The sequence below is a fragment of the Onychomys torridus genome, chromosome 10 (assembly GCF_903995425.1).
Source record: "Onychomys torridus chromosome 10, mOncTor1.1, whole genome shotgun sequence".
In the NCBI taxonomy this organism is placed as follows: domain Eukaryota; kingdom Metazoa; phylum Chordata; class Mammalia; order Rodentia; family Cricetidae; genus Onychomys; species Onychomys torridus.
Window position 1 is genome coordinate 73,427,302 of NC_050452.1, and position 26,648 is coordinate 73,453,949.

The 26,648-nt window shown below is 39.7% G+C and overlaps 1 protein-coding gene across 1 annotated transcript in view; it reads right to left on the bottom strand.

Annotated features, from left to right (window-relative positions):
• Window positions 1-5,510: 5,510 nt before the first annotated feature.
• Znf326 (zinc finger protein 326) overlaps window positions 5,511-26,648 on the bottom strand; it is a 42,073-nt gene continuing 20,935 nt past the window's right edge. Inside the window, exons 7-12 of the mRNA XM_036200855.1 lie at window positions 26,464-26,575; window positions 17,910-18,057; window positions 16,655-16,754; window positions 12,653-12,783; window positions 11,361-11,456; window positions 5,511-6,729 (exon numbers count right to left, since the gene is read on the bottom strand). Coding sequence (XP_036056748.1) covers window positions 6,355-6,729; window positions 11,361-11,456; window positions 12,653-12,783; window positions 16,655-16,754; window positions 17,910-18,057; window positions 26,464-26,575 — 962 coding nt within the window. The 3' untranslated portion in view covers window positions 5,511-6,354. The remainder of the gene's footprint in view (window positions 6,730-11,360; window positions 11,457-12,652; window positions 12,784-16,654; window positions 16,755-17,909; window positions 18,058-26,463; window positions 26,576-26,648) is intronic.

Consider the following 26,648-nt stretch of genomic DNA (forward strand, 5'->3'; position numbering starts at 1 on the left):
CAGCTGCTGGGCTGACGAGTGTATAATTAGATTTTACTGCATAAGTCCAAATTGCCCACTATATCTTGGAAAGGATATTTCTTCACCAACAAGAGGCGATTGCCCATCTCTGAATGAGCTGGAGCTATTATTAATATTCTCTTGTCACATGTATTTACAAACATTTCTTCTGTTACTCTTCCATTTTGTTAGGGTAATCTTTCACCCTCCAGTGCTCTCACCCCTGCCAGCCTTAGGCTAAACTCAAACCCACAGGCTAGGCTTTGTACTCAGGATCCTCCTGCCTCAGCACCCCAAGAGCTAGGTTTACAGCTGTAGACCATGTTACTCAGCTTTTGACTGGTTTTTATGGACCGAATCTGTCACTTTTTCCTTGGGGCTTCTGGGATGTGCATCTTGCCTAGAAGATTCTCTATTCCAAAACCAGAAGTAAGTTTCTTACCTCTTGTTTGGGCCATGTGCCCCTCAGTCTACGTGGATTTATGTGCATTGTGTGGTACGGGCGTGTCTTTTCCCAGTTCCACTAGTTCCTTCATAGGCTATTTTCCACAAGTGACCCTAACATGATCTGTAAGTTCTTACTGTACTGTTTTCTAGTATGAAGTAGGAACTATCTTGTTCTCGTTGCTTCGTAAACTGTCTTTGCACACGAGTTTCTGAGCCAGTTGCAGCTGCCCTAATCTAAGTGGTGCTGCTGTCTGTCCTTCCTACAGACCCTCTTGTGTAGCCACGGCCTCCGAACTGAAGCATCCCTTCCTCCGAAGAGGACCTTAAGACTCAGGGAGTTAGGAAATTTAGGAAGCTCAGAATCTTACATGATTCACAAAGCCTCTCCCCAGGGTCATGTGACGATAAACAGTTCCTGGGAAGGAGACTCTTGCTGCCAACAGGTTGTGCAGGAAGCTCCAAGGAGACAGATTTCCTGAGTGGTCACCCATGCTAGGGGGAGAGGGAGGCAGCTGCGTCACACTTCCTGGTGATGCAGCTGCCTTGAATTATGCTCTGGTAAGTGACCTCAATAAACTCACTGGTTCCTAAGCTAGACTTGGGTGAAATAATTTCTTTGATGTGTCTTCATTTATTCACATCTCCCCAGGCAATGACCCAACAGAAGCCCTAGCCTTCCTGGAAGCCAACCGGAAGTTCACATGGCTGTGTGAACAACAGAACTGATCTAGAGTAGTGCTGGGGCTGCTGTAAAGGCAGAGCTGAGCAGCCTTATCCCTTCCCTCTCTCCACTGGAAGGCTGGGGCCAAGGTTCTTGGGATATAGAACAAGCAAAAGGGAGACAGTCTCTGACATACTGGTATACCCAGTGGGCCCACCATTGGCTGCTTAGATTTCTAAGACTGGCTTCCATGTGTGTGTCTGCTTCCATGTGTGTCTGCCACTCAGTGCTTGGAGACAGAGGCCAGAAAGGGGTGGACCCATCCCTTGAAACTGGAGTTAGACATTGTGGGTGCTGGTAACCAAGTTCAGGTCCTCTTCAAGAACAGCAAGAGCTCTTAATCCCTGAGACACACTTCAACCTTCCATAAGCCACTTATTTTTAACTTTTACCAACAGTCAATATTAAAACTGGAATGTAAATTGATTAATCCACTTGAAAAAAAGACATATAGACAATGGTTTTTTAATAGACAGGAATATAAACCAGGCAGTGATGACCCACACCTTTAATCCCAGCACTCAGAAGGCAGAAGCAGGTGGATCTCTAAGTTCAAGGCCAGCCTGCTCTACAGAGTGAGTTCCAGGACAGGATCCAAAAGCTATACAGAGAAAGCCTGTCTCAAAAAAAAAAAAAAAAAAAAAAGGAGGTTGTTTTGTCTACTCAAGTATTTCATATTAATTAAAACATAGGCCTCATCCTTCAACTTACTTCTGTAGCATATAGTTCAGATTTCTGTTGTAAATGGAATTTTAAATTCCCACTGGTCAACGCTAGGAGAAAGTTACAGATGTCCACATGGGAACTACTCAAACTACCTACTATAAGTCTATCAGTAATAGGTCTTCAACTGGTATCTGGAAGTGTGGCCTCCATCATCACCCTGCCTGAAATGTCTACAGTGTCCTTCCCTAACGTTCTCAGGTTAGGTGAATCTCAGAAGCATTGTCTGGACTATAATTTGAGCCTGAATGTTTGCTGAAGTTTTCTGGTAAGTCCTCGGCCATAATAAAAAGGTTTCCTTGGGCTGGAGAGGACCTGGGTTCAAGTCCCAACAACCCCATGAAGGCCCACAACCGTTTGTAACTCCACTTTCAGAGAATCCAATAGCCTCTTCTGGCCTCCAAGGGTACTACATGCACATGGTACATACATGCAGCCAAAACAACCATACAAAAAAAATAAATCTTTTTTTAAAAATTGTAAAGGTTTCTGCCTGTTCCTAGTTTAGCCTAACAACAAGTGTTAGTCTAAGAAGGTACCTCCTGGTTCTAGAAAGATTGTCCTGTGCCTGTCCTCCATTTAATGCTTCAGGAACTGTTCAGGATGAGTTAAATGGATTATGTTGAATTCAATGGAAAAATTCTGCTTTGCCCTTAAACACAAAAACTTGAGAATTCAAGAAGAATGTGGGAAGAAATGAGTATGGATGCTTCCAAGGATCTCTTGGAGTTGACAAGGCTAAGTGCATTCACCATTGTCCCTGGCTTTGCAGTTTTTGTTTGCATATCAATAGGACCAACTATGTACAGTGTAATTACTAGAGCCAAATATATTGGGAATAGTGTTGACAGTGACAGAGGCCTTCTTGAGAGCTGTAAGAACAGTATGGAGTGTGGGAAGAACCCACACACAGGGCTGTGTTAAGGAGAGTTCCATATCAAAATGGCATACTTTCTAAAGTTCTATTACAATTACAGAAGAAATACACTGATTAAACAGTCATAAAGAAAACAGAATGCGATGAGTTGTTTGCAGGAAATTAAAAAACAAGGAATCAGATTCTGGTGTAGTAAGCAATCAAGATACTGACAGCCAGATAAAGATGACAAAGGCAACTACAAGGGGGTTTGGCTCTAGCATGGTATACCAGCAAAGATGATGGTGCTGTGAACTGCAGCGGTAGCAGCTCAGGTGGAAGAGCTGTAAAATTCAGAATCAGCACAGACAGACTTTCTAACGAATACAGCTTGCCCTGCACAGCTGCTTAGAGGGCAGTGCTGTGATCACCCTACGTTATCTCATTGTTAGTAATGAGGACAACTTGAAAAGCAGAAGCTAAACTGTCCTTCTAACAGTAAAGGATGGCAACAATCTGCGTGTCAACTACACTGCAAACCTACAAATTGTCAAGTGGGAAATACATTTAAATGTCTAAAAATATACTTTAATACCACCTTGCAAATCAGCTGGTCTACATAAACACTCATCACTTCTTAGATGCTTCTCATTCTAAAACATTAATCTCTTAAAAATTGTTGCAGGGATTTTATATGTATAAATATATGACTCTTCAAATCTCAATCAGACCTCCAAAGACATTCTATTTAAAAAACCTCCAACTTAGGACCAACACAATGGCTCAGTGGGTAAAGGCACCTACCTGCCTCCAAACGCAGTAAGTTAGATTCCCAGGCCCACATAATGGAAGGAAAAAAACTGTTCCTGGAAGCTGTCCTCTCACCTCCGCATGTACTCACTGAATGACATGGGTGTACATGTTCACACACGCAGACAACATACTATTTACACATACACATTTTTAAACTTAGTGCCAAAAGGTTCAAATTATTAACAAATTATTATTCCTTTACCTTAGCTTTCCCACAAATATCTTTGTGCAGTGGAACACACCTTTAATTCCAGCACCCGGCAGAGCCAGGTGGATCTCTGCGAGTTCAAGGCCAGCCTGGTCTACAGAGCAAGATCCTGGACAGCACCAAAAATACACGAAGAAACCCTGTCTCAAAACAAACAAACAAAAGGAGTTAAAAAAAGTTGATCAAGTCCTAGGACCCTTAAGAAGTTTTCTATGCAGTAAACAGACTGCTAAGTAGGATCCAAATTTTATAGTCTTCAACTGAACTTCTTATATTTGGTTCCCAATCCCTACAATTAGATCTAAACACTTATCAGTTTTTTTCCATCTTAAATGTACACTAAACAATTTATTATTAAAGCAAACCATGAAGCCCAGAAAATCCCTACCTGTCCCTACACTTTTGCATGTGTGTGTAAACAGGCACACTGCAGGGGGGTTGGGGAGGTGGGCGCACAGGACATGGACGGACGGACAGAAAGACATCTTCCTTCCTCCATCACTCCCCACCTTATTCTTTGGAGCAGGGTCTCTCACTTGTGAAAGTCTGGGCTCACAACTAGCTCCTGGGATTTCAACTGCACCGTCTTTAATGCTGAAACTACAGGAGGCTGCCACACACAGCAGTCATTCACACAGCTGCTGGGAATCTGAACTCTGGTCCTCATTCTTAGTGAACATTTTATACACTGAGCCACTTCCCTAGCCCTTAGTAGCTAAGAGTGCTAACTACATACGCACGGAAACCTGAGTTCAAATCCCTACAACATACATAAATATCCAGGCATGGTCACACACAGGCCTGTCACTCCAACACTTGGGATAGAGACAGGAGGATTTCTTGGGCTTGATGGCTACCAACCTAGTTTCAGCTTCAGTGAGATCCTGTCTCAAGGTAATAAGGCAAAGCATGACAGACAGGACACCCAGCATCTTGCTCTGGTCTCCTGAGTACAAGTATATGCACCCACACACAGGTACACAAACATGTAATACATACACACTTCTACAAATGCTCATACATTCGACTTAGTGTTTTATCATGTAAATTGCCCATTCAATGTCTCAAATTTTTGAGAAGTTAATTTCATTAAAAAGTTGTCACCTGTTACATAGCTTAATCTACTTGTGGGACTCCCAGCAGTGGGAGCAGGGCTGGCTGTCCCCAAAGCTGTAGCTGGCATTTGGGAACCAATTCCTCACACTGAAGTGCCTTGCCCAGCATTAATACAGTGGGAGGAGCTTAAGCCTACCTCAGCTTGCTATGCCATGTTTGCTGACACCCATGGGAGGCCTGCCCTTTCTCAACAGAAACAGAGGAGCGGATGGGGGGGGAGAGGGAGAGAGGGGAGACTGCAGTGGGAATGTAAATAAATTAACACATACAGTTAATAACAAACATTTCTCAAACTCAAACAAACAAACAAAAACCAAGCTGCACCCCATCACAAGAAAAGGGCGTACTAATGACTTAGGAGGACAGCTTGTGCTGATCACTAAGAGGTTTGTGACCGGAAGAACACTGCTTTTCAGTTACACAGACGGCCACCTGAATGAAGATAATCAGAAGTAGGCCAGTCTCCTGTCCTCTTGATGAAGACGTAGGTACAGTTTATTCTGCTAAAGGAAAGTATTTGAAAGAGTAAAGGAGAAACAATTCAATGTTTTTTGGTTTTTTCTTTTTAAACAGAAAGCTTGATTCTTGGTTCTTCAGGCAAAACAGACACGACAAAAGAACACAAATTCTTTGTATTAAATTGTATTTTCAGGAAGATTTCAGGTTTGACATAGGCACAGAGAGAAGAACAAACTAAAGCTAGTATAAACAGGATCAGTTACAGCCTGACCTCTGAAATGTGCTATAAAATACACAGTAGTCACACTTTTTAAAAATAGGATCGAGGAAAAATGTTTTAATTCAAGTCTTCTCAATCACTTGAAATACTTGTGAGCTAAACTCATACGTTAAGGCAGATATTGATTTTTAAATACTCATTTTAATTGATGAAATGTTTAACTTGCAATCAAAGGAAAGAGTTTTTGTTTAAAAAGAAAAGAAAAACATTTTATTGCTACAAAGGTAATTGTACACAATGGCCATTAAGCCATCTTAATGCTAACTGCTGTTCAATGTAAAAAAAAAAAGAAAAGAAAAGAAAAGAAAAACAACCAAAAACCCCACAATCAGGACAAAATACTTGCCCAATTCATCTCTTCTAGAGTAAGTACTCAAAAACTGAATGCACACTTAAAGGCTCACTCCCAAGAGCAGCACTGAAGTTCAAATGATTACAACAGATAGAGGAACAACACACATCTAGTATCCTGAACACCAGTTAAGGTAATAAAAATTAAGCTTAAAAATTATACAAACAATTTATCATATCTAAGTTTGGTATCTATAAAAACTAAACTGAAATCATCTTAACTTCATTTTATTAAACAAGTGCCAAACATTTAGAAATTATATAAAACAAATTTTATATGTGGAATGCATGCAACATGGTATCAATTCATACCATAAGCTATTAAATGTCTTCCCTTCCTACAGTAGGACAGAGTGTAAACTCCACTCAGGTCTAATGCCCTACACCTGACTCTGCTCACACTGCTCTGCAGGACAGCTGGCAGACTCCTCCTTCCCCTCCTCCTCTGCCTCTGCCTCTGCCTCCACCTCTGCCTCTGCCACGTTCTCCTCATCCCCTGACTCTGCCGTTCCCTCCTCTCCCTCTGCATCTCCTTCTCCCTCCACGACTCCAGCTTCCTCCCCTTCCTCTTCTTCTCCCACCTCTTCTGTTTCCCCCACTTCCTCTACTTCATCTTCTTCCTCCTCTTCCTCCTCCCCCTCCTCCTCTTCCTCATCCTCCTCTTCTACGGGTTCATCAATCTTCTCTTCATCCTCTTCATCTCCTTCTATCTGCTGATCCTGAGAATGATCTTGAACTTCAAAAGGATTCTCTCCCTAAAAAGAGAAATCGGCATTTAGTCAACACATTTGTTTTTCTATCAGTGATACTTGCTGTATCATGGAAAAAAATACCATTTCAAGTTCTTTTTGGTTAATGACAAACCTATTAAATATTTTAAGTATATACTTCATTCTAGTGTGAGTATATATTTTAATAATTATTTTACATACCATAAATTAGGGTACTCAAAAAGCCAAAATTTTTAACTGAATTTCTAAAATCATACATAAAAGTAGAAATGTGTTTTAATACAAAACATCTGATACAGACAATCTGCTTAATAACACAACTACTCAAATGTGATTCTGTTCTGGGGTCTCCTAAGAACTCAATAAAAACCAAGTACCTCAATTTAGTTACTAGACTCCATGCCTTGAACTTACAATTTCAAAAGCTAGGCAAATATTCAGATACAATTGTATTGTTTTTATTACTTTTATCTCCTGTGGGTGTGTGGAGGTCAGATAACCAGCAGCAATCCATTTTCCTTCCAGAGCCTAAGGCTGGAAGTCTGGTCTTCAGGCTTGATGGCAAGTGGCTTTATCTGGCTGAGTACCACAGCAGCCCTACAATTTCATCTCAGTAATTATTTATCTGGATTAAGTCTCATATAAACTGGTCAAACTGGAAGTCTATATTAATAAGGGAAATGAAGAGACAGTGAAGCTTATTAAGCAGAATCTATTAAGGCTGGTGCTACACTTTAAGATGGATCAGACAGGAAATGTGCAGAATGAAGTGAAATAATAAATACCTGAGTGGTGCAGGTTAGGGATACAGAATGGACTTAGAAGGCCCAGTGGTCACTCTCCATAAGAAAGAAAAGGAGAGGAGGACACTAATGAAGGTAGCAAAAGATCACAGGAGTATACAGCAGGTGACTAGTGCTCAGAAGGTCAACCTATCCAAACCCAGAGTTCTGTTGGAGAAAACCATCACATAAGGTGTTGTGGAAGTACTGCCTTTTGAATGAACTGGCTGTTTCTTGTTGTAAACTTCTTGTGCAATAACAGCTATAGTATCTCCCCATTTACCCTACATGTCTATGTGATTCATACATGTAACCTCATGATTACATCTCAGTCTTATGGGCACACATAATTGTAGCTAGTCTAGAAGACAGTTTCTTATTTAACTGTACAATTTTTATGAATAGAAACATACTAAAATATGTTTCATACTATGTCTATTGTTCCATATGGACTGTAGACATTTAGAGGTCTTGTTCTCCAACCTTAGCCACTGACAAGGCAAAACTGGCCAAAGTGTCCTCATAGAACTTTCACAGAGCAGAATTGCAGGTGCCTGGCCTTGTTAGATCAAAACTCTTCAGAAGAATTATAGTGAAGTAGAAGTGATAGTGCAGGTGTCTGGCCTTGTTGTATCTCAGTCCTTCAAGAGATCAATAACTCCTATGTTGCCCAGCACCCCCCACTCTGATTCAAATAACAATTAACATTTTGTATTTATTTCTACACCAGTTTTTAATGCAAGATTTTAGGCTCAGTACACTGTGTATATGTCCAGAGATTCAGGTGATTAACAGAAAAAGGCTGTTAACTGACTAACCATGTCCGGATATTATTAATCACATAAAATAGTACATGTATTCTTTGCCTTTTCCATTGGTTTAATTTCTTCCTATGTAGCCATCCTTTTAAGAGATAGCTAGATGCCAGGCGGTGGTGGTGGTGGTGGTGGTGGTGGTGGTGGTGGTGGTGGTGGCGGCGGCGGCGGCGGCGGCAGCGCACGCCTTTAATCTCAGCACTCGGGAGGCAGAGCCAGGTGGATCTGTGAGTTTGAGGCCAGCCTGCTCTACAGAGCAAGATCCAGGACAGGCACCAAAGCTAACCCTGTCTTGAAAAACCAAAGAGAGAGGCGGGGACGGGGGACTTTTTACAACCTATAGCTGTTGTCAGTCACCAGTTAAGCTGACCAAGTCTTTGCCATGTGTGACTCTTATCAGAATATTTGTCCCTGAGAGTTTATTTTGTAGTTTTTACTAACAAGTTGTTAAAGAATGGACACATATATGATTGGGGGTAGAACGAGAGGAAGAACTAAGATAGAACAATGAGAAAACAGCAGAAGATGAGACAGAGAGGAGCTAAGTATGAGAACAGAAAAGAAGCTGTGAAGACAGGATTGACTTAGAAGAATAAAGTGAATGGACTAAAGAGCCCAGTGTGCTCAGTTTCTTTTCACTATCCTAGCTGATCCTCAGCTGGTTGTTAGGTTCTTCCACGGACCCTGGGAAAAGGCTGGGTAGGAGCTGGACCCCAATAGTCTTTGTTAGAAGAATATGAAAGATGTGGGACATTAACAGAATAGGTACATTAGAGTGGGGAGAGAGGAAGTAGGTGGGTACATGTTGCAGACAATCAGAATCTGAGATATCTAAATGTTTACAGGCACCTATAAATTTTCAGCTCAAATGGAAGAGTGCCCAAAGTAAAATATTTACATTACTAGATTACTTGCATTGAGCAGCCAATGGAATTAGAGTCCCACATGGGATAGCCGAAGGTGGACTATAGGAGCAAAACCCTAGAAGCAGCCTATACAGGGGCAGGAGTGAGAGAAGCAGAACATTATTTGCCAAAAATGGTAGTTTAAAGAAAAAATGATAAATGGGCAGTGTTAAACAATAAAACAGATAAAAGTAAAGGTATTGAAAAAAATCATTAGAGTCCATCATTACTGAATGAAGAGGCCTCCTGAGGATTTAGTTTTACATGCTTTAAACAAAAGAACCTTAATTTTTGTGTTTGCATATGTGAGTGCATGTGTGTTCAAGTGTATGTGGAAGTTAGAGGACAACTCTGGTGTCATTCCATTCTGTAGACCATGATTTTTGAGGCAGGGTCTCTCCTAGCCTGAGGCTTGCCAGTTAGGCTAGGCTAGCTCACCAGAGAGCCCCAGGGATGCTATCTCCATCTCCCCAGCACTGAGATAATAAACATGCATCCCCATGCTCAGCTTTCTTAAATGGGTTCTGGGGCTCAAACTCAGGTCCCTTCATTTGCACAGAAAGTGGTTTACCGAGTGAGCTAACTCTCAAGCCCCAGGATGCTAATTTTAAAGCAGTGGCTATGACGACTGATCACTGATAATCCTTAGAGATGTTTTAAAAGGATGATGGAGTGGGAGTTACAGCAATAGCAGCTGTCCAAGAACACGTCTCTACAATTTCCTATCAAGTTGACAAAAAGTACACTGTCAGGCACTGGAGCTCTTTCTTAAAATACTAATTTCTAGTCACTCTCAGACCTTCTAAATCAAAATTGCCAGGTAGAAGCCTAATAAGAAACACTTGAGGAGCTGGGTGCTAGTGGCACACACCTTTAATCCCAACACTCGGGAGGAGAGCCAGGCAGATCTCTCTGAGTTCAAGGCCAGACTGGTCTACAGAGTGAGTTCCAGGACAGGCTCCAAAGCTACACAGAGAAGAGAAACCCTGTCTTAAAAAAAAACAAGCAAAAAAAAAAAAAAACAAAAACAAAACAAAACAAACAAACAAAAAAAAACAGAAAGGAAAGAAGGAGGAAAAGGAAAAAAAAGAAAAGAAACAAAACACTTCAGGATTTATTAATCTGAAAAGTTCGGGAAATTAATTCAGAGGGTCATTAAAAGGGCTTGGGTGGTTTCTATTTAACCATTCCTTTCAAAAAGACCCTGATCATGTTTTCCAAGTGAGAACTATTCAGTTACAGTATATTATATGGAGTGAAGAGACTAACACAGGGCAAACTATCTTTCAAGTATGGTAAGAAGAGGCAGTGAAAAAACCAGGTCACTTTTTAGTTAAGGGGAGTAATAAAGCACTGTCTGCCTGGAGAAGACAAGCAATAAGAGGGGGAAAAAATCAGATCCAAAAGGGAGCGAGAATGATGAAACCAGAACACGGATTAAGGGGAGACAGTAACAGAGGTGGGGAACATACAGAAATACACAAATCTAAGGTAGAGACTCATGTTGCTCTCTACCTCCCTAGTGCAGAACAGTACGGAAGTGGAGAGAACAGGGATGAAAGCTGCGCCGTGTGAAAAGAGGGAAAGAGCTGAAGTGTAACTACAGAAGACACAAGTCAACCTTGAAGAGCAAAAGCCAAACAAAACTAATGGCTGGGGACACAGCTCATAGAGTGCTTGCCACAGAAACATAAGGGCCTGGGTTTGAGCCTCAGAATCCAAATGTAAAAGCCAGGCCTGGTGGCACAAGCTTGTTATCGCAGAGTTGGGAAGGCAGCCTTGATAAACATGCAAGGCCCAGACCAATCATAGACCCTGTTTCAAAAACAAGGTGGATGGCTCCTGAGGTGACACGACTGAGGTTGTCCTCTGGCATCCACATACACCATCACAGGAAGCATTTACCATAACACATATACATATGTGAATAAAATTAACATCTTGATCTTCTCTTCTGAGGGGAAGAGAAAGGAATTATTGCTCCCCTGTCCTGTGACCCCCAATAATTAAGAGAAACAATATGCTACCTGTAAGCAAGATAGTATGTAAAATTCTTCCCAGTATGTGGTACTGTATTTATTTTAGTATCACACTATGACTATCACCATTTAATTATACAATACTTCCCAAAAAGCTTTTGTCCAAAGTCTTACCTTAACGAAGCGTTCATACCGCGCCTTCACAATTGGATTATTTAAGATGCTTGTAGCTGTCAGCACACTTTCTCTTTTTATCTGTTCCTTATAAGCCTATGAAAAACAGGACACAGTGAGATACTAGAAAGCCATGGCATGAAGTCTATAGACGTAAAGTGGTATTTTACACTCAAGACCCTATAGCTTAGATGACTTTTCATAATAAATTAAGCTCCTAGGCTTGTCATCTAAACCTTTCATCACTCACGACTACGGACTTTCATAAGCCAATAAAAGTGCAGCACTCCCCAGTGCAAGTCGAGGTGTACAAGACATCTGATTCCTATCCTCTTTACACTTCACACTATCAAAACAGAATAGTCCAAAAATAATCAGTCTTCTTCAGGGTTTCTAAGTTATTACAAGAAGTATTATTTATACAGAGGGGGGAAAGGTGATATAGACTGTGTACCTGCAAGACAGCATGGCTCAAAGTATGTCAGACTCTGGGGTATGTAAAATTCACTTCACTGTACAACAGAAATGTAAGATTCAAGTCCCTTCTATTTAAATTTAAGCTTAAATCATTAATTTTTAAGCCTTCAAATACATTTTACCAATTCCCCACAATATATGAACTCATGTTTTTTGAAGTAAAACTAACTAGAGAAAGTCCAGCATAAAGAGCAGAAATGTGCACTGAAGAACCAGTAGGCACTAAGCTGTTCAGGGATATCCTATCCCAAAGTCACAACAGATAGTAGTAAATGCTAATTAATACTAGTTTTAAATGCATTTTCCCAAACCATGAGAAAAATAAGCCAGTTGTAATAAATGCTTACTTAATTCTTTAAATGTATTTTCTTCAACTACCAGAAAAATTGGCAATAAATATTCCCTTTCTTATTTGTTCTAACACATTCATACTCACAAAACCATTTTGTAGCAACTTTAAGAGAAAATAACAAAAACTGCTTAACAACTATGATTTACTGAATGCTTCTATTACCAGCCACCGTTTTATTAGGTATTATGTGCTAGTTAACTGAATCCTTAAACCAGCACAAAGGAATGGTGCCAGTCTTATCTTACAGACAAGGAAAGTTAGATAAGGAACTTCTTTAACACCAGGATTCAAATCCAGAAAGCCTTGCTCCAGAGTCCACGACCTCAACTGTGACAAAGCTGCCTCCCAGCAGACACGCAGCTGTTCACATTTCAGAGTATCAGGACGGTATGTATGAAACAGCCAACGGCTAATAAAAAACTGGTACAAATTTAAACATTTTATAAAGAGATTAAAAACTTACCTGCTTCCCTTTGACATGATCGGGAGACTTGAGGTGCTGCTGAACTGAACTATGAAAAGCAGGGATATACATACTGCAGGCACCACAGTGAACAGTCTCTACTTTCACCATGTGATCATCTGCAGTAACACCTACAAAAAAGTTCATTTAGGGAAGAAATACTCTCACATTCTTATTCTTGACGAATCAAGTTCTTACTAGTTTTCACCATTTGCATTCCTTACAACAAAAGGATCAGAGCACGTAGGCTTATGTTGAGTTCTTCCACATATCTCTTATCTACATGTGTAGATTTTGGGAGGTCTGATCCTTCTAGAAGTGGAGCTAAAGGTAGTTGTGCACTACCCAATGTGGATGCTGTAAACCAAACAATTAACAGTTTCTTAACTGCTAATCCGACTCTCTAGCCACACATCACATTCTCTCATCATGCTATTCACTCATGCTTAGAGCCCTTTTGGTCCATCTCCTCAAAAAGCATAAAGCTAAATGGATGTTATTTTTAGCAAATTAAGAATTTCCATTATTATGAACATAGGTGGGCAGAAAAAGCAAAAAAAAAAAGATGCTGTAAGGAACAAAAGCATCCCTTCTCCCATCTTCAAAATGATTATTCTAGATGGACCCTGGGCTGGAAACTGCTCGTGGGTGGAGCATTTGCCTAGCTCTTATTACCAAGTGTAGTGGTTTGAGTGAGAAGGCCCCACACAGGTTCTGGGACCTGAACAACTGGGACCCTTGGTGGTACTTTGTTGAAGGAAGTATGTCACTGAGGGCAGCTTTCCAGTGCTTAAAGCCTGGCCCTGTTCTCAGTTTGCTTTCTGCTCATGGTACAAGATGTGCGCTCTCAGCCTCCTGTTCCTGCCACTATGCCTACCACTTGTTGCCATGCTGTGTGTGCCATGACTAGGAATTTTGGCCTTATACTGTACAAGATGAAATTACATGACCATACAGTAGAATCCAGTCAGAAAAATACTAAGAAGTATTCAGAGAACATGTGACAACTTGAAAAATGCAGTATGTTTAGATTTATTTTGTGTTTGAATGTTTTGCTCTTAAGTATGTCCATGAAGCACATAGGTGCTTGGTGCCAGGGGAGATCATTACAGGGTGTTGGATCCCCCAGAAGGTATGAACATTGTGACCGACCATGTTGGTGCTGGGAATCAAGCCTGGGTCCTCTGCAAGGTTAACAAGCACTCTTAACATTGAGCCACTCTAGCCCCAAATGCTTATTTAAAGCAGAGTAAAGAAACAGATTTGCTCAACATGTAAAAATGAGCCAGAGGACACAGTGCTGCAGATGAAGAGCACCTGGGTAACCCTCACTTCTGCTCTGGTGAGTGCAGCAAGGCTACTTTTCAAGAAAGAAGTATACTGAGTTTGTTCCCCTGAGAATTAAAGAGTGGCAATGGAAATGACAGATTTTAGAGATCTGCCAGGATTTTTAAATTTAGATTTATCTTTTTTTTTTTTAATTTTTTAGTATTATTTTATGTGCACTGGTATTTTGCCATGGGTGCTGGGTCCCCTGGAACTGGAATTACAGACAGTGGTGAGCTGCCATGAGGATGCTAAGAACTGAACCTGGGTCCTTTGGAAGAGCAGTCAGTGTTCTTAACCACTGAGCCATCTCTCTAGTCCCTATCTTTACATTTTAAATTATGTACATCTATCTGTGTGTCTGTATGGGTAATGCTAGTGCCCAAGGAAGCCAGAAATGTTAGATCCTCCTGGAACTGGAGTTACAGGTAGGAAGCCAGAAATGTTAGATCCACCTGGAACTGGAGTTACAGGTAGTTGTGAGCCAACTGACATGAGTGTTGAGAACCAAATGAGGGTCCTCTGCAAAGTTCCTGCTCTTAACCCTGATCCATCTCCAGTCCCAAAATGTTGGTTTTATATTGACTACTGAAAAGATGTTAGCAAGCAGGTGAATAAATGAAACAAGATTTCAGGAAACAGATCTGTGCTAGATCTAAGTAATTCACACATACATATTAAACTGTAAGTAGAAGAGTTCACCTGAAAGAAATACAAAGGGAAGGAATAATGAAGACTATTACTGATGAAGTATACAGACTAAAAACAAATCAAGGGGATTAAGTGAACTCAATAAGGTGCTGAAACAGAAAAAAAAAAGATTCACAAGCAAGGGAGCAAATGGAAAATGCTATCAAGATGATTTAAGAAAAAAACAAACAGAACAAAAATAAGGATCATTTTGGGCTGGGCGTGGTGGCTCACACCTATAATCCTAGAACTCAGGTGGGAGAAGAACTGCTGCAAGTCCAAGGCCTGACTGTCCTACTAGTGAATGCTAGGCCAGAGGCTATGCACTGAGACCGTATCTCAAAATGAACTCAGGGACCACATGATGAGAGAGAACTTCACCTAACTAATGAGCCTGAAGAAGAACCAGGCTTAAAGAAACATGGTTGTTGGGTTAGGAAAATATAATGCTCAGCGGTGGAGCTGCTGCCTAGAGTTGTTTAAAGATAAAAAGAAAAGGCAAGTTATAGTACAATTAGCATGCTTTTTGTTCTTTTGTTTTCAAAGTAAGAACAAGCTTATAGGCTTCAGAGATGGAATCAAAAGAGAAGGAAAGACTGAAAAACAGAAGAGTTAAGCATATGAATTTCAGAGAAAATAACAGAGCTGGAAAGAAGGCTCAGAGATGAAGAACCAGTACTGCTCTTGTACAGGACCTGAGTCTGGTTCCCAACACCTACATGGATGGGGTTCTGAGTAACTCCAGCTCCAAGGGATCTGAAGTCCTCTTCTTGCCTCTATGGAGACCACAGACATTAGGTTAGACAGTGGTAGCAAATGCCTTTAATCCTAGCATTCCAGAGGCAAAGATCCATCTGGATCTCTGTGAGTCAAGCCACACTAGAAACAGAGGGAGGCATGGTGACACACACCTTTAATCCCAGGACTTGAGATCTCATGCCTTGCTTGGGAAAGACATATGCCTTAAATCCTAGGAAGTGATGGCAGGAAGCAGAAAGGTATATAAGACATGAAGACCAGGAACTAGAGGCTTTTAGGCTTTTAGCAGCAGTTCAGCTGAGAACCATTCAGATGAGGACTCAGAGGCTTCCAGTTTGAGGAAATAAGATCAGTTGAGGAGTTGGTGAGGTGAGGTTGGCTGTGGCTTATTATGTCTCTCTGATATTTCAGAATTTATTCCAATAGTTAGCATTGAGATTTTTTTTTTATTAATAAGACCATTTAAGATTCGTGTTACACAACTCCCTCCACCCATATAATTTAAAAAATAAAAATAAAATAAATAGAGTTTAAAAAGACAGGGCAGGTCGGCAGTAGCGCATGCCTGTAATCCCAGTACTCGGGAGACAGAGCCAGGTGGTTATCTGTGAGTTCGAGGCCAGCCTGATCTACAGAGTGAGATCCAGGACAGGCACCAAAACTACACGGAGAAACCCTGTCTCGGGGGAAAAAAAACCAACCTTCAAAAAAAGAAAGGGCAAATTAAAGAAGGCTCCTTCATATAAGGCAGCGGTTCTCAACCTGTGAGTCTTGACCCCTTTGGGGCTGCCTTTCAGGTATTCTGCAAGTCAGATATTAGCATTCATAACAGTAGCACAAATTACAGTCATGAAGTAGCAATAAGATAATTTTATGGGTGGGGGTCACCACAACACTATATTAAAGGGTCCCAGTGTTAGGAAGGTTGAGAACCACCAATCTAGAGGAAAATTCCTTTCTCGTGTCATGAATCATAATGTAAATATTTTTGGAGACAGGTTTGCCAAAGGGGCTGGAACCCACAAGCTAAGAACTGCTCCTCTATACTGAACAAAGAGGTAATAGTACTAAATTTTAAGCATGGAAACAAGAAGTGAGAAGTCTGCTCTGATAAACCAGTCAGATATAGCAGGTACAAATGTGAACTGCATCAATCTCAAAGGTCTCAGGGTTATGATACATAAAGTACAAATGTAAATTTATAAAACAACTTGACTAAATACTCACCTTCCATGACATCTTTTTCAATTATTTTGTAAGCTTCTGGGTGATTAAGTGTCTGTTGCTTACGAATAGATGCTTTTTTAAATTTATTCACCATACATTCCTAGAAAATAAGTAAAAAGAATACGAACAGTTTTCAAGGCGCACCCAGCATATGCTCAGCACCACATTCATCTTATGGGAACACTATCACTGGCAGGTATTTCTGCTCTGTAAGAACTAATATCCTTTCACAAGAAACTCACAATTTACTTGAAGAGACTATCATGAAACACTAGAAAATGGCTTCACTTTCAAAATGTCTTCTGGGCACTTGGAGAAAGAGATTAGAAGCTGCACTTTGAGGTGACCTTCTCAAGTAAGTGGCTGAATCACAATGACAGAGAGGAACCCGTTACGGGAAAAGTTACAGGAACAAACTGTAATAAAGGACACAATTCTGCTGGATATAGAGGTCTGGGTGAACACTGTAGTGCTCACTCTCTACCAGCCCAGATTAGTTCTGTGCAGTCAGTAGTCCAGCTCCAGCCTCCTCTTGCAGCATCTCTTTTTGTTTCGTTTGCTTTTTCAGGTCCCCAGAGTATCTCTGCAGTCTTGGCATTTACAACTAAACATACTATCTGTGTACCTGTGAACATGTTTTATTTTCAATTATAGTTGGCTCATTAACAGTAATGCCTGCAGTCTTCAAAATAATCTATTAGGCTGACAATTACACAAGGACAATACATAGACATCAGACAGATCCTCTCTCCCTGGCTCGAAAGTCTGACTGCTCCCTACTGACAAGGTCATTTAGCTTCTATGGACATGATCGTTCAATCATTACTTGAAAAAAAAAAAAAAAAAGAAAGGAAGGAAGGAAGGAAGGAAGGAAGGAAGGAAGGAAGGAAGGAAGAAAGAAAGAGAGGGAATTACGGAGACTCATCTGAAATGAAGAATTAATGTACCAATCATACTTCCAGGTACACGGTAGATTCTACAGGAATGATAGATGAATCCGAATCAACATACAGTAACTAAAGGAACTCCTTTTCTGACAACTTTCTCAGAAATAATTATGAAAAATTATTTCTCATATTACAAATTCAAATTCTATTATAGAATTCACATATAATTAGTTTTAACAACTTTCCTTAAATGAGTAATTATTAATTATTAAATTTTTAGAAACATAAAAAGGTGAGAGAAAAACTATAAAAAGTGAAATAAATTCAGATCAAATGAAACGTTTTTCATTTCAAAAACATCTACTTACATGTAAAAACTCCATAACTACTTTATCAAATTTGGTTTGTTTCTGAATGTGATCTAATGTTTCCTGGTGTGAAGAACTTTCCAGATGCAGTTCAATATTTTTTTCTTCAAAGGTTCGAAATTTACAAAATGAACATGTGAATGCCATTCTACAAAGAAAAGAAATTTTCTTTAAATATTACCTTATTCATTTAGAACATCTAAAACTAATTATACTAGCTGAAATAACTTTCTTTCCATTTTAGAGCCCTGAAATTAAGGCAGAGGGAAAAAATATTTCCTTAAGTACCTATGGACAGCACAGTCATTAAAGCACTATTGTGTTGGAAGTACCTATGGACAGCACAGTCATTAAAGCACTATTGTGTTGGAAGTACCTATGGACACACAGTCATTAAAGTACTATTGTGTTGGAAGTACCTATGGACAGCACAGTCATTAAAGCACTATTGTGTTGTAAGTACCTATGGACAGCACAGTCATTAAAGCACTATTGTGTTGGAAGTACCTATGGACAGCACAGTCATTAAAGCACTATTGTGTTGTAAGTACCTATGGACAGCACAGTCATTAAAGTACTATTGTGTTGGAAGTACCTATGGAGTACTATTGTGTTGGAAGTACCTATGGACAGCACAGTCATTAAAGTACTATTGTGTTGTAAGCCTCTGGGTAGGAATAGGACCAATAAGGGGATGACCTCAAGCCTTGGCCATTCGAGAGCTAAAGTTAATATACAGAAGCACTGAGTTCCAAAATTCCACAACAATTTTACACTCTGGCCCATCCTTGAGTTTCTAAACCATCAACAAAGCCAGAAAGACACAAAACAGTTATTCAATAGACAGAGCTCTGGGGATGTACTGTCCCCAATAGCTGTCAGGATGACTTACAGATCTAGACTGCTGCACAAATACACATTATTTAGAAAGTGAAAATCCACCCAGAATGAATTCCTCTATAACTTTCCTACTTTCTATGTATGTTGTTATTTTTTTTTTCTTAAATTATGATAACAGTCTCCGAACTGGGTTCTGACTCAGTTTCCATTTTCCAAGGATCTTTTCACACAAAGAAACATCTCAATGAAATTAAAGAAACAGAATTTAAGAAAAATAAATGCCTGAGTGATGCCTAAGAAAACACAGACAATGCTGAAGGAAATGATGGTGCTAACCCAGAACTTGAGAATGGGATTCAATAAGGAGATAAAAACACTGAAGAGAACTCAAGCTAAATGAAGATGGAAATGAAATCTCCAATAACATAACTAGAACTCAGAGGAAAACCTTACAAGTAGAAAGAATGAGGCAGAAGATATAAGATTATCAGGATACAAATAGAGGTCCCGGACCAAATAAACTAAAAATTAGAAAACAAAAACCACAGGAAAGAAACATATAGGAAAAGTGGGACACCATGAAATAATCAAACCTTCAAATTATAGACATGGGTAAGGAAGATGAATGCCAAGTCAATGGCACAGACCAGGTAATCAACAAGATTATAGAAGGAAAACTTCCCCAAACTAAGGAAAGACACATCCATACAAATACAAGAAGTACATTTCTGGGGACCTCTCCAGCACTTTGCTTCTTCCTGTTCTCATGTGGTCTTCATTTATTATGGTCTGTTATTCCTTGTTCTCCCTTTCTGTTCTTGATCCAGTTGGGATCTCCTGCTCCCCTAAGCTCTCTTTCCTTCGAACCTTGCCCTTCATTACCCCCACTCATGTCCAGTTTGCTCATGTAGATCTCATCCATTTCTCTGTCACTGGGCGATCCCTGTGTCTTTCCTAGGGTCCTGTTTTCTACGTAGCCCCCCTGGAGTTGTGAGTAGCAGTCTAGTCATCCTTTGTTTTACATCTAGTATCCACTTATGAGTGAGTACATACCATGTTTGTCTTTCTGAATCTGGATTGCCTCACTCAGGATGATTTTTTTCTAGATCCATCCATTTGCCTGCAAACCTCATGATGTCATTATTTTTCTCTGCTGAGTAGTACTCCATTGTGTATATGTACCACATTTTATTTATCCATTCTTCAGTTGAAGGGCATCTAGGTTGTTTCCAGGTTCTGGCTATTACAAACAATGCTGCTATGAACATAGCTGAGCATGTGTCCTTGTGGTATGATTGAGCATTCCTTGGGAAGATGCCCAAGAGTGGTATGGCTGGGTCTTGGGGGAGATTGATTCCACAAAGATACCTCCACAATAGACTACTGGCAATGGTCGAGAGAAAGCCCAAACTGATCTACACTGGTGAGAAGATGGCCAAACACCCTAACTGTCGTGGTAGAACTCTCATCCAATGACTGATGGAAGTGGATGCAGAGATCCATGGCCACACCCCACAAGTCCAATCAGCAAGAAAGAGGAGGGATTGTATGAGTGAGAATTGTTGAGACTATGATTGGAAAAGCACAGGGACAAATGGCCAAACTAGTGGAAACACATGAACTATGAACCAATAGCTAAGGAGTCCCCAACTGGATCAGGCCCTCTGGATAAGTAGGACAGTTGATTAACTTGAATGGTTTGGGCGGTACCCAGGCAGTGGGACCCGGACCTGTCCTTAGTGCATGAGCTGGCTGTTTGGAACATAGGGCCTATGCAGGGACACTTTGCTCAGCATGGGCGAAGGGAGGAGGGGACTAGACCTGCCTCGATTGAATCTACCAGGCTGAGCTGAATCCCCAGGGGAGTCCTTGCCCTAGAGGAGATGGGAATGGGGGACGGGCTGGGGGGGGGGTGCTTGAGGAGGGAGGACAGGAGAATCCGTGGCTGATATGTAAAAATAAATTAAATTATAAAATAAATTAAAAAAAAAAACAAATACAAGAAGTACACAGAGCACCAAATAGACTAGATAAGAAAAGAGACTCCCTATTGGAATATCATAGTTAAAACACTAAGCATATATAGACCTAACAGAAAAATTGAATTGAAAGATGCAAGAGAAAAACTCCAAGTCACATATAAAGAAAAACCCATCCGAATAACAGCTGGTTTTTCAATGGAAACTCTGAAATCCACAAGCCTGGAGCAATGCATTCCAAGTCCTAAAAGCCTATGTCAGCCAGCCCAGACTAATATACCCAGCAAAACTATCCACCATGACTGAAGGAGGGAGAAAAACTTTCCCCAATATAAGCACCATAAAAAACATATCCAACAAACCACACCTAAGGAAAACACAGGAAGCAATAGTTTGGGCCAAAGCAAGGAATGAACATAGCAGAGATTGTAGAAAGAAATATGAAACCATAATTATTAAAACACAAAGTATCACTGAACACAAACAACACCAACAATTAACAACACAATGACCATAATTAAAACATACATTTCAATATAATTTTAAGTATCAGAGGCCTCAATTCTCCATTCAAAGGACACAGACTGACTGAATGGATCAAGAAACAAAAATCTATCTATCTACTGTCTATAAGAAGGACACTTTAACTTTAAAGATAGGCACTGCCTTAGAATAAAAGGATGGACAAAAGTACTCTAATAAAATGGTATCAGGAAGCAATCAGGCATCACTATCGTAATATCTGACAAAATAGATTTCAAACTAAAACCAAACAGAAGAGATAAAGAAGGACACTTCACGCCTTTAATCCCAGCACTTGGGAGGCCGAGGCAGGTGGATTTCTGTGAGTTCCAGGCCAGCCTGGTCTCCAGAACGAGTTCCAGGAAAGGTACAAGGCTACACAGAGAAACCCTGTCTCGAAAAACCAAAAAAAAAAAAAGGACACTTCATTCTAATAAAAGGGATTGTTAACCAAGAAGACATTACTATTCTAAGCATATAAGCACCAAACTGTGTGGGGCATGCTATTTCATTTTTTAAAAAAAGTAGTACTACTAGATTTAAAGACACACATTAACATCAATCCATTAACAGTAGGGGATTTTAGCAGATTTGCTGTGGTGATATATTGTGTACCCTAATAAAATAAATTACCTGAAGATCAGAGAATAGAACAAGCCACTAGATTAAACATAGAGGCCAGGCAGTGGTGGCATACACCTTTAATCCTAGCGCTCAGGAGGCAGAGATCCATCTGGATCTCTGTGAGTTCAAAGCCACACTGGACTGAATGAGATTGTTGAGTCAGTGTAGGAAAGAAACAGAGCCAGACAGTGGTGGCACACACCTTTAACCCCAGTTCTGGGAAGCACACATGCCTTTAATGGCTGGGCAGATTAAGGCATGAGGAGAAAGAAACTAGAAGCCTTTTCAGCTGAGGAATCCCTTTCGGCTAGATTAACAAAATAATCAACAACAAATGCTGGAGGGGATGAAGGGAAAAGGAAACCCTCATTCACTATTGATGGGCTTGCAAACTGGTGCAGTCACTATGGAAATCAGTGTGGAGAATTCTCAAAAAGCTAAAAGTAAATCCACCATAGAACTCAGCTACACCACTCCTTGGCATATGCCCACAGGACTCAGCATCCTGCTCCACAGATACTTGCTCTGCCATGCTTGTTGGTGCTCTGTTCGCAATAGCTGGGAAATAAAAACAACACAAATGTCCTTCAACTGACCAATGGATAATGAATATGGTGAATAGACATTATGGAATACTATTCAGCTCCAAAGAAAAATGAAGTTATCAATTTTGCAAGTTAAAAAAATATCATATTGAGTGAGTTACCCCCAGACTCAGAAAGACAAACTGTGTGTATTCTCTCTAGGTGCTTTAGTGGCACACAAAGCTTGGCAGTAACCAATAGCTCTCTGATTGGACTAAGAGCTGCTCAACTAGAGAGAAATCATGCCTGCTCCCAGAAACCTAGCCAACAACCTAGGGCTAATGAAGTCATGGATCTTGAAAGAGAAACTTCACCACAACTACCACTTTACCAAACCAGAATAATCCCCAAGTACACTCTAAATATTTGTCCTTGTACCCACAGAGAAGTGTAGTCTTTACCCCTCATCAAGGAAACTTCTTTTTGCAACGGACAAAGAACATTACAGAAACCCACAACCAATCAAAATGTAGAGTTGTGGAGCCCAGTCCCCAAAACAACTCCCACACCTAAAGCTTTGGGAACATTGTAGAAGAGGGGAAAGACTATAAGAGCCAGAGGATCGGGGCATTTGTTGAGAAACCGTGTTTCCTAGTAATGTCAGATGCTAGCCCACAGAATCTCACCAACATGACTGCTTAAACATGAGCTGGAAGAGAACATGCCAAAGTGGATAGCCTCAACCCTACACAAAGAACTACAGACAACTGAGGAGTGCTGAGAGTGGGAGAAATAGCTTCCCCAGGGGAGAGCACACCAATTGGTTGTTCAATGCCAATTAGACCTTAAAACACACATACAAGTAACATTATACCTAAATATCTTACATTTAGGAACATATATGTAGGTACATATACATACAAGCAAGTAAAAATTAATGAAAAAAAAAAAAGTCCATGAATTTCAAAGAGAGCAAGGAGGGGAATATGGAAGGGTTTAGAGAGAATAAAAGGAAGGAAGAAATAATATAATTATATTATAATCTCAAAAATAAAGTATTATAGAAAAACAAACTGTAAGTCCTCTTTATGGAGTAATTTGTAGTACATTTAATTCTATTGTTTCTCAAATACTAATAAATTAGGAGCAATAAACCAGAAAAAGAACAGTTTATTAAAACTAGATACAAGATTATAAATGCATATCCAAGAGCCTAAATTCAAAGACAGAACAAATAAAGTATCTGCAAATTCAGATGCAACTTAACATTCTTTTCTATAACTTATACAAATTCATAGCAGGTAACAATAGTTTCCTATTTAACATGAATGGAAATTCACATTGTAAATAAAGCCTCCCTCAAAAGATTTCAAACACTATGGGTTAAAGATAAAATGTGAGCTACATAGAATAAGGACACTTAATACGTATCATTTCATCTTTTTCCTGCTACATACACAACTTAGACTTAAAGAAACAAAAACATTGAGTCGGAAATTTTCTGTATTTCTGCTTTAGAAATTTTATATTCTTTATTCTCCTAACATAAGGGGGAATCTTTAAAAATTTTCATGGTGGCATGAACACCTTTTATCCCAGTACTCAGGAGGCAGAGACAGACAGATCCCTGTGAGTTCAAGGCCAGCCTGATCTATAGCGTGAGTTCCAGAACAGTCAAAGCTGTTACACATAGAAACCCTGTCTCAAAAAACCAAAAAAAAAAAAAGTCCTGATAGACAGAGAGGCACAAGTAATCTTAACATCTGTCAGACTGAGAAAGGAGGCTCACAAACTCAAGGCCAGCATGGGATACATAGGGAGACCCTGCTCCCCTGTCTCTTTCCCTATAAATAATTTAATTTTAAATACGCATTTTCCTACTTTTATCCTTTTCTCCATGTTATTGTAAATTCTGTAATCTTCATTTTTAACAATGAGCTTATAAAGCAATGAGTCAAAATTTCTATCAACTTCATCATTCTCTGGAACTGATATGTAGTTCCCATTAATACTTAAAGTAAATCATGTTGTAATGAGAATTTCTGTGTTTTAAACTCTCCTGTGTTTTAGGTTATTTCCTTGGTAATATCAATGAATACAAAGCTGTTGAACTTTTTTAAATTGCCACCTGATTTCTAATAGTTATAGTATTATATTGTTCCCCACTAAATTTTGAGTTAATTTGATTATTCCTCAGCTAGCAAATCAGTCTTTTTCTAATGAAACAGCATGTTATTTATTTTTTATTTTACTTAAATTACTAAAAGTCTCAACATTTTCCCTAAAGATACTAACTAGCTATATTCCTTCACTAAATTACACATCAGATGTCTTAGTTTTCTTTCTTTAAAAAAAGGAGGGGGCTGGACGCACGCCTTTAATCCCAGCAGAGCCAGGTGGATCTCTGTGAGTTCGAGGCCAGCCTGGTCTACAGAGCAAGATCCAGGACAGGCACCAAACTACACAGAGAAACCCTGTTTCAAAAAACCAAAAGAAAGGGTAATTTTTCATCAAAGTTAATGTTTAAATTAGCTATCAGTCACTTCTTACAATTATATTTTCTAAGACCATTTGTTTTCAAGTTTTGAGTCCTGCAGCTGGAGAAATGGCTCAGTGATTAAAAGCATGTGTTGCTCTTACAAAGGACCCTGGTTCAGTTCTCAGCAGCCTCATGATGGCTCCAGTTCCAAAGGATGCTATGCCCTCTCTAACCTCTGCAGGTACTGTACATATGCATACAAGCAGGCAAAGATTCATATTCAAAAAATATAAATAAATCTTTTTTTAAAAAGGTTTTGAGTCCTCAAGTAAAATCCGTTCATTTTTTAAAATTCATTTTAAGTTTTATTTATGTGTATGTGTATGTGCATGTGGCCAAAAGAGGCCACTGGATCCCTTCATGTTAAAAGTTACAGGCAGTTTTGTGCCTTGTGACCTGGGTGCTAGGTTATCTGGAAGAGCAATATATTCTTTTAATTGCTGAGTCATCTCTGCAGCCCCTCATCACATCTTTTATACCTATAGACAAATGATTTTAAGCCTGAGGGAGAAGAAAATCCTTTATTTTCTTCTTTCATTTTCCATTGCCTTTTAAATTTCTAATCTTGCTAGATGGGATAGGAAGATCTAAACTGACTCTAAAATTTAGTTGTTCAACCAAATCTTATTTAGCTCCAATAATATATATTACATTCTTATATAAATGCAGTCTGTTCAGGCTAATAATTCTGTCATCTGCCTATTACCACTTTTTTCAGCCCTGGCATCATGTTTAGCACTTACCAGTATGCTTCATTAGAACCTTACACATTTGTATATCTGTAGGTTCATGAACAGGTTGGAGAGAAAAGTTCTACTTCCTTGAGACAGGATCTCTCACTGAGTACTGCACTAAGTTGACAGACAGCAACCTCAGCAACCCTCCCTCCTCTCTCCAATCCTGACAGCATACACAGCACACCCACCTCTCTCAATGGGTGGTGGGGATTCTAACTCAGGGTCTCATGCTTTGCAGTATGCACTAACATTTCAGCATCTCAAATATCAGTACTATTCAATTATTATTCTTTTTTCAGAATTTCTTCTGGCATCTCTATTTGAAATAAGTTATACACTGATAATATTCAAGCTTTCCCAGCCAAGACTATCACTTTGTCTCTGCACAGTCAAAGCTCAAGACTATGGTCTTTGGCCTCCACCGCCCAAGTGCTCAGATTATAGGTATGTGCCAGCATACTTGGTTTATGAGTCACTGAGTAGTAAGTAGTTTATACAGGGCTCTGTGTATCACAGGCAAGCACTCAACCAACTAAGGTACACTTAGTTTCTTTAGCCACATCTTTTCTGTTGACTAGAATTTTTTCATACTCATATAGTTCCCATTTCTAAGAGACTTTTCTTTTGAAATAGGGTTTTAGTGTGTAGCCTATTCTGAAGTGAATTAACAATCCTCCTGCCATAGCCTCACAAGTACAGATTACAGGTTGTGACACCATGCTAGGCAAAGATACCCAGCTTGGAGAACTGTCATTTATAAGCCTCATTTCTTATTTTGTGAACACAAACCTGTATCCATCTCCATATTTCTCACTGTTTTTTTCTCGTCTACGTCTTTGCTTCTCTCGTCGAGCCTCAATTCGCCGCTTTTCTTCTTCTTCATTTTTAGGATCAATTTTTGCTAAGATATTAGGGGAAAAAAACTTCATTTTAATACATACACTGCAACATTCTTTATCTGTTTCATTTCTTTG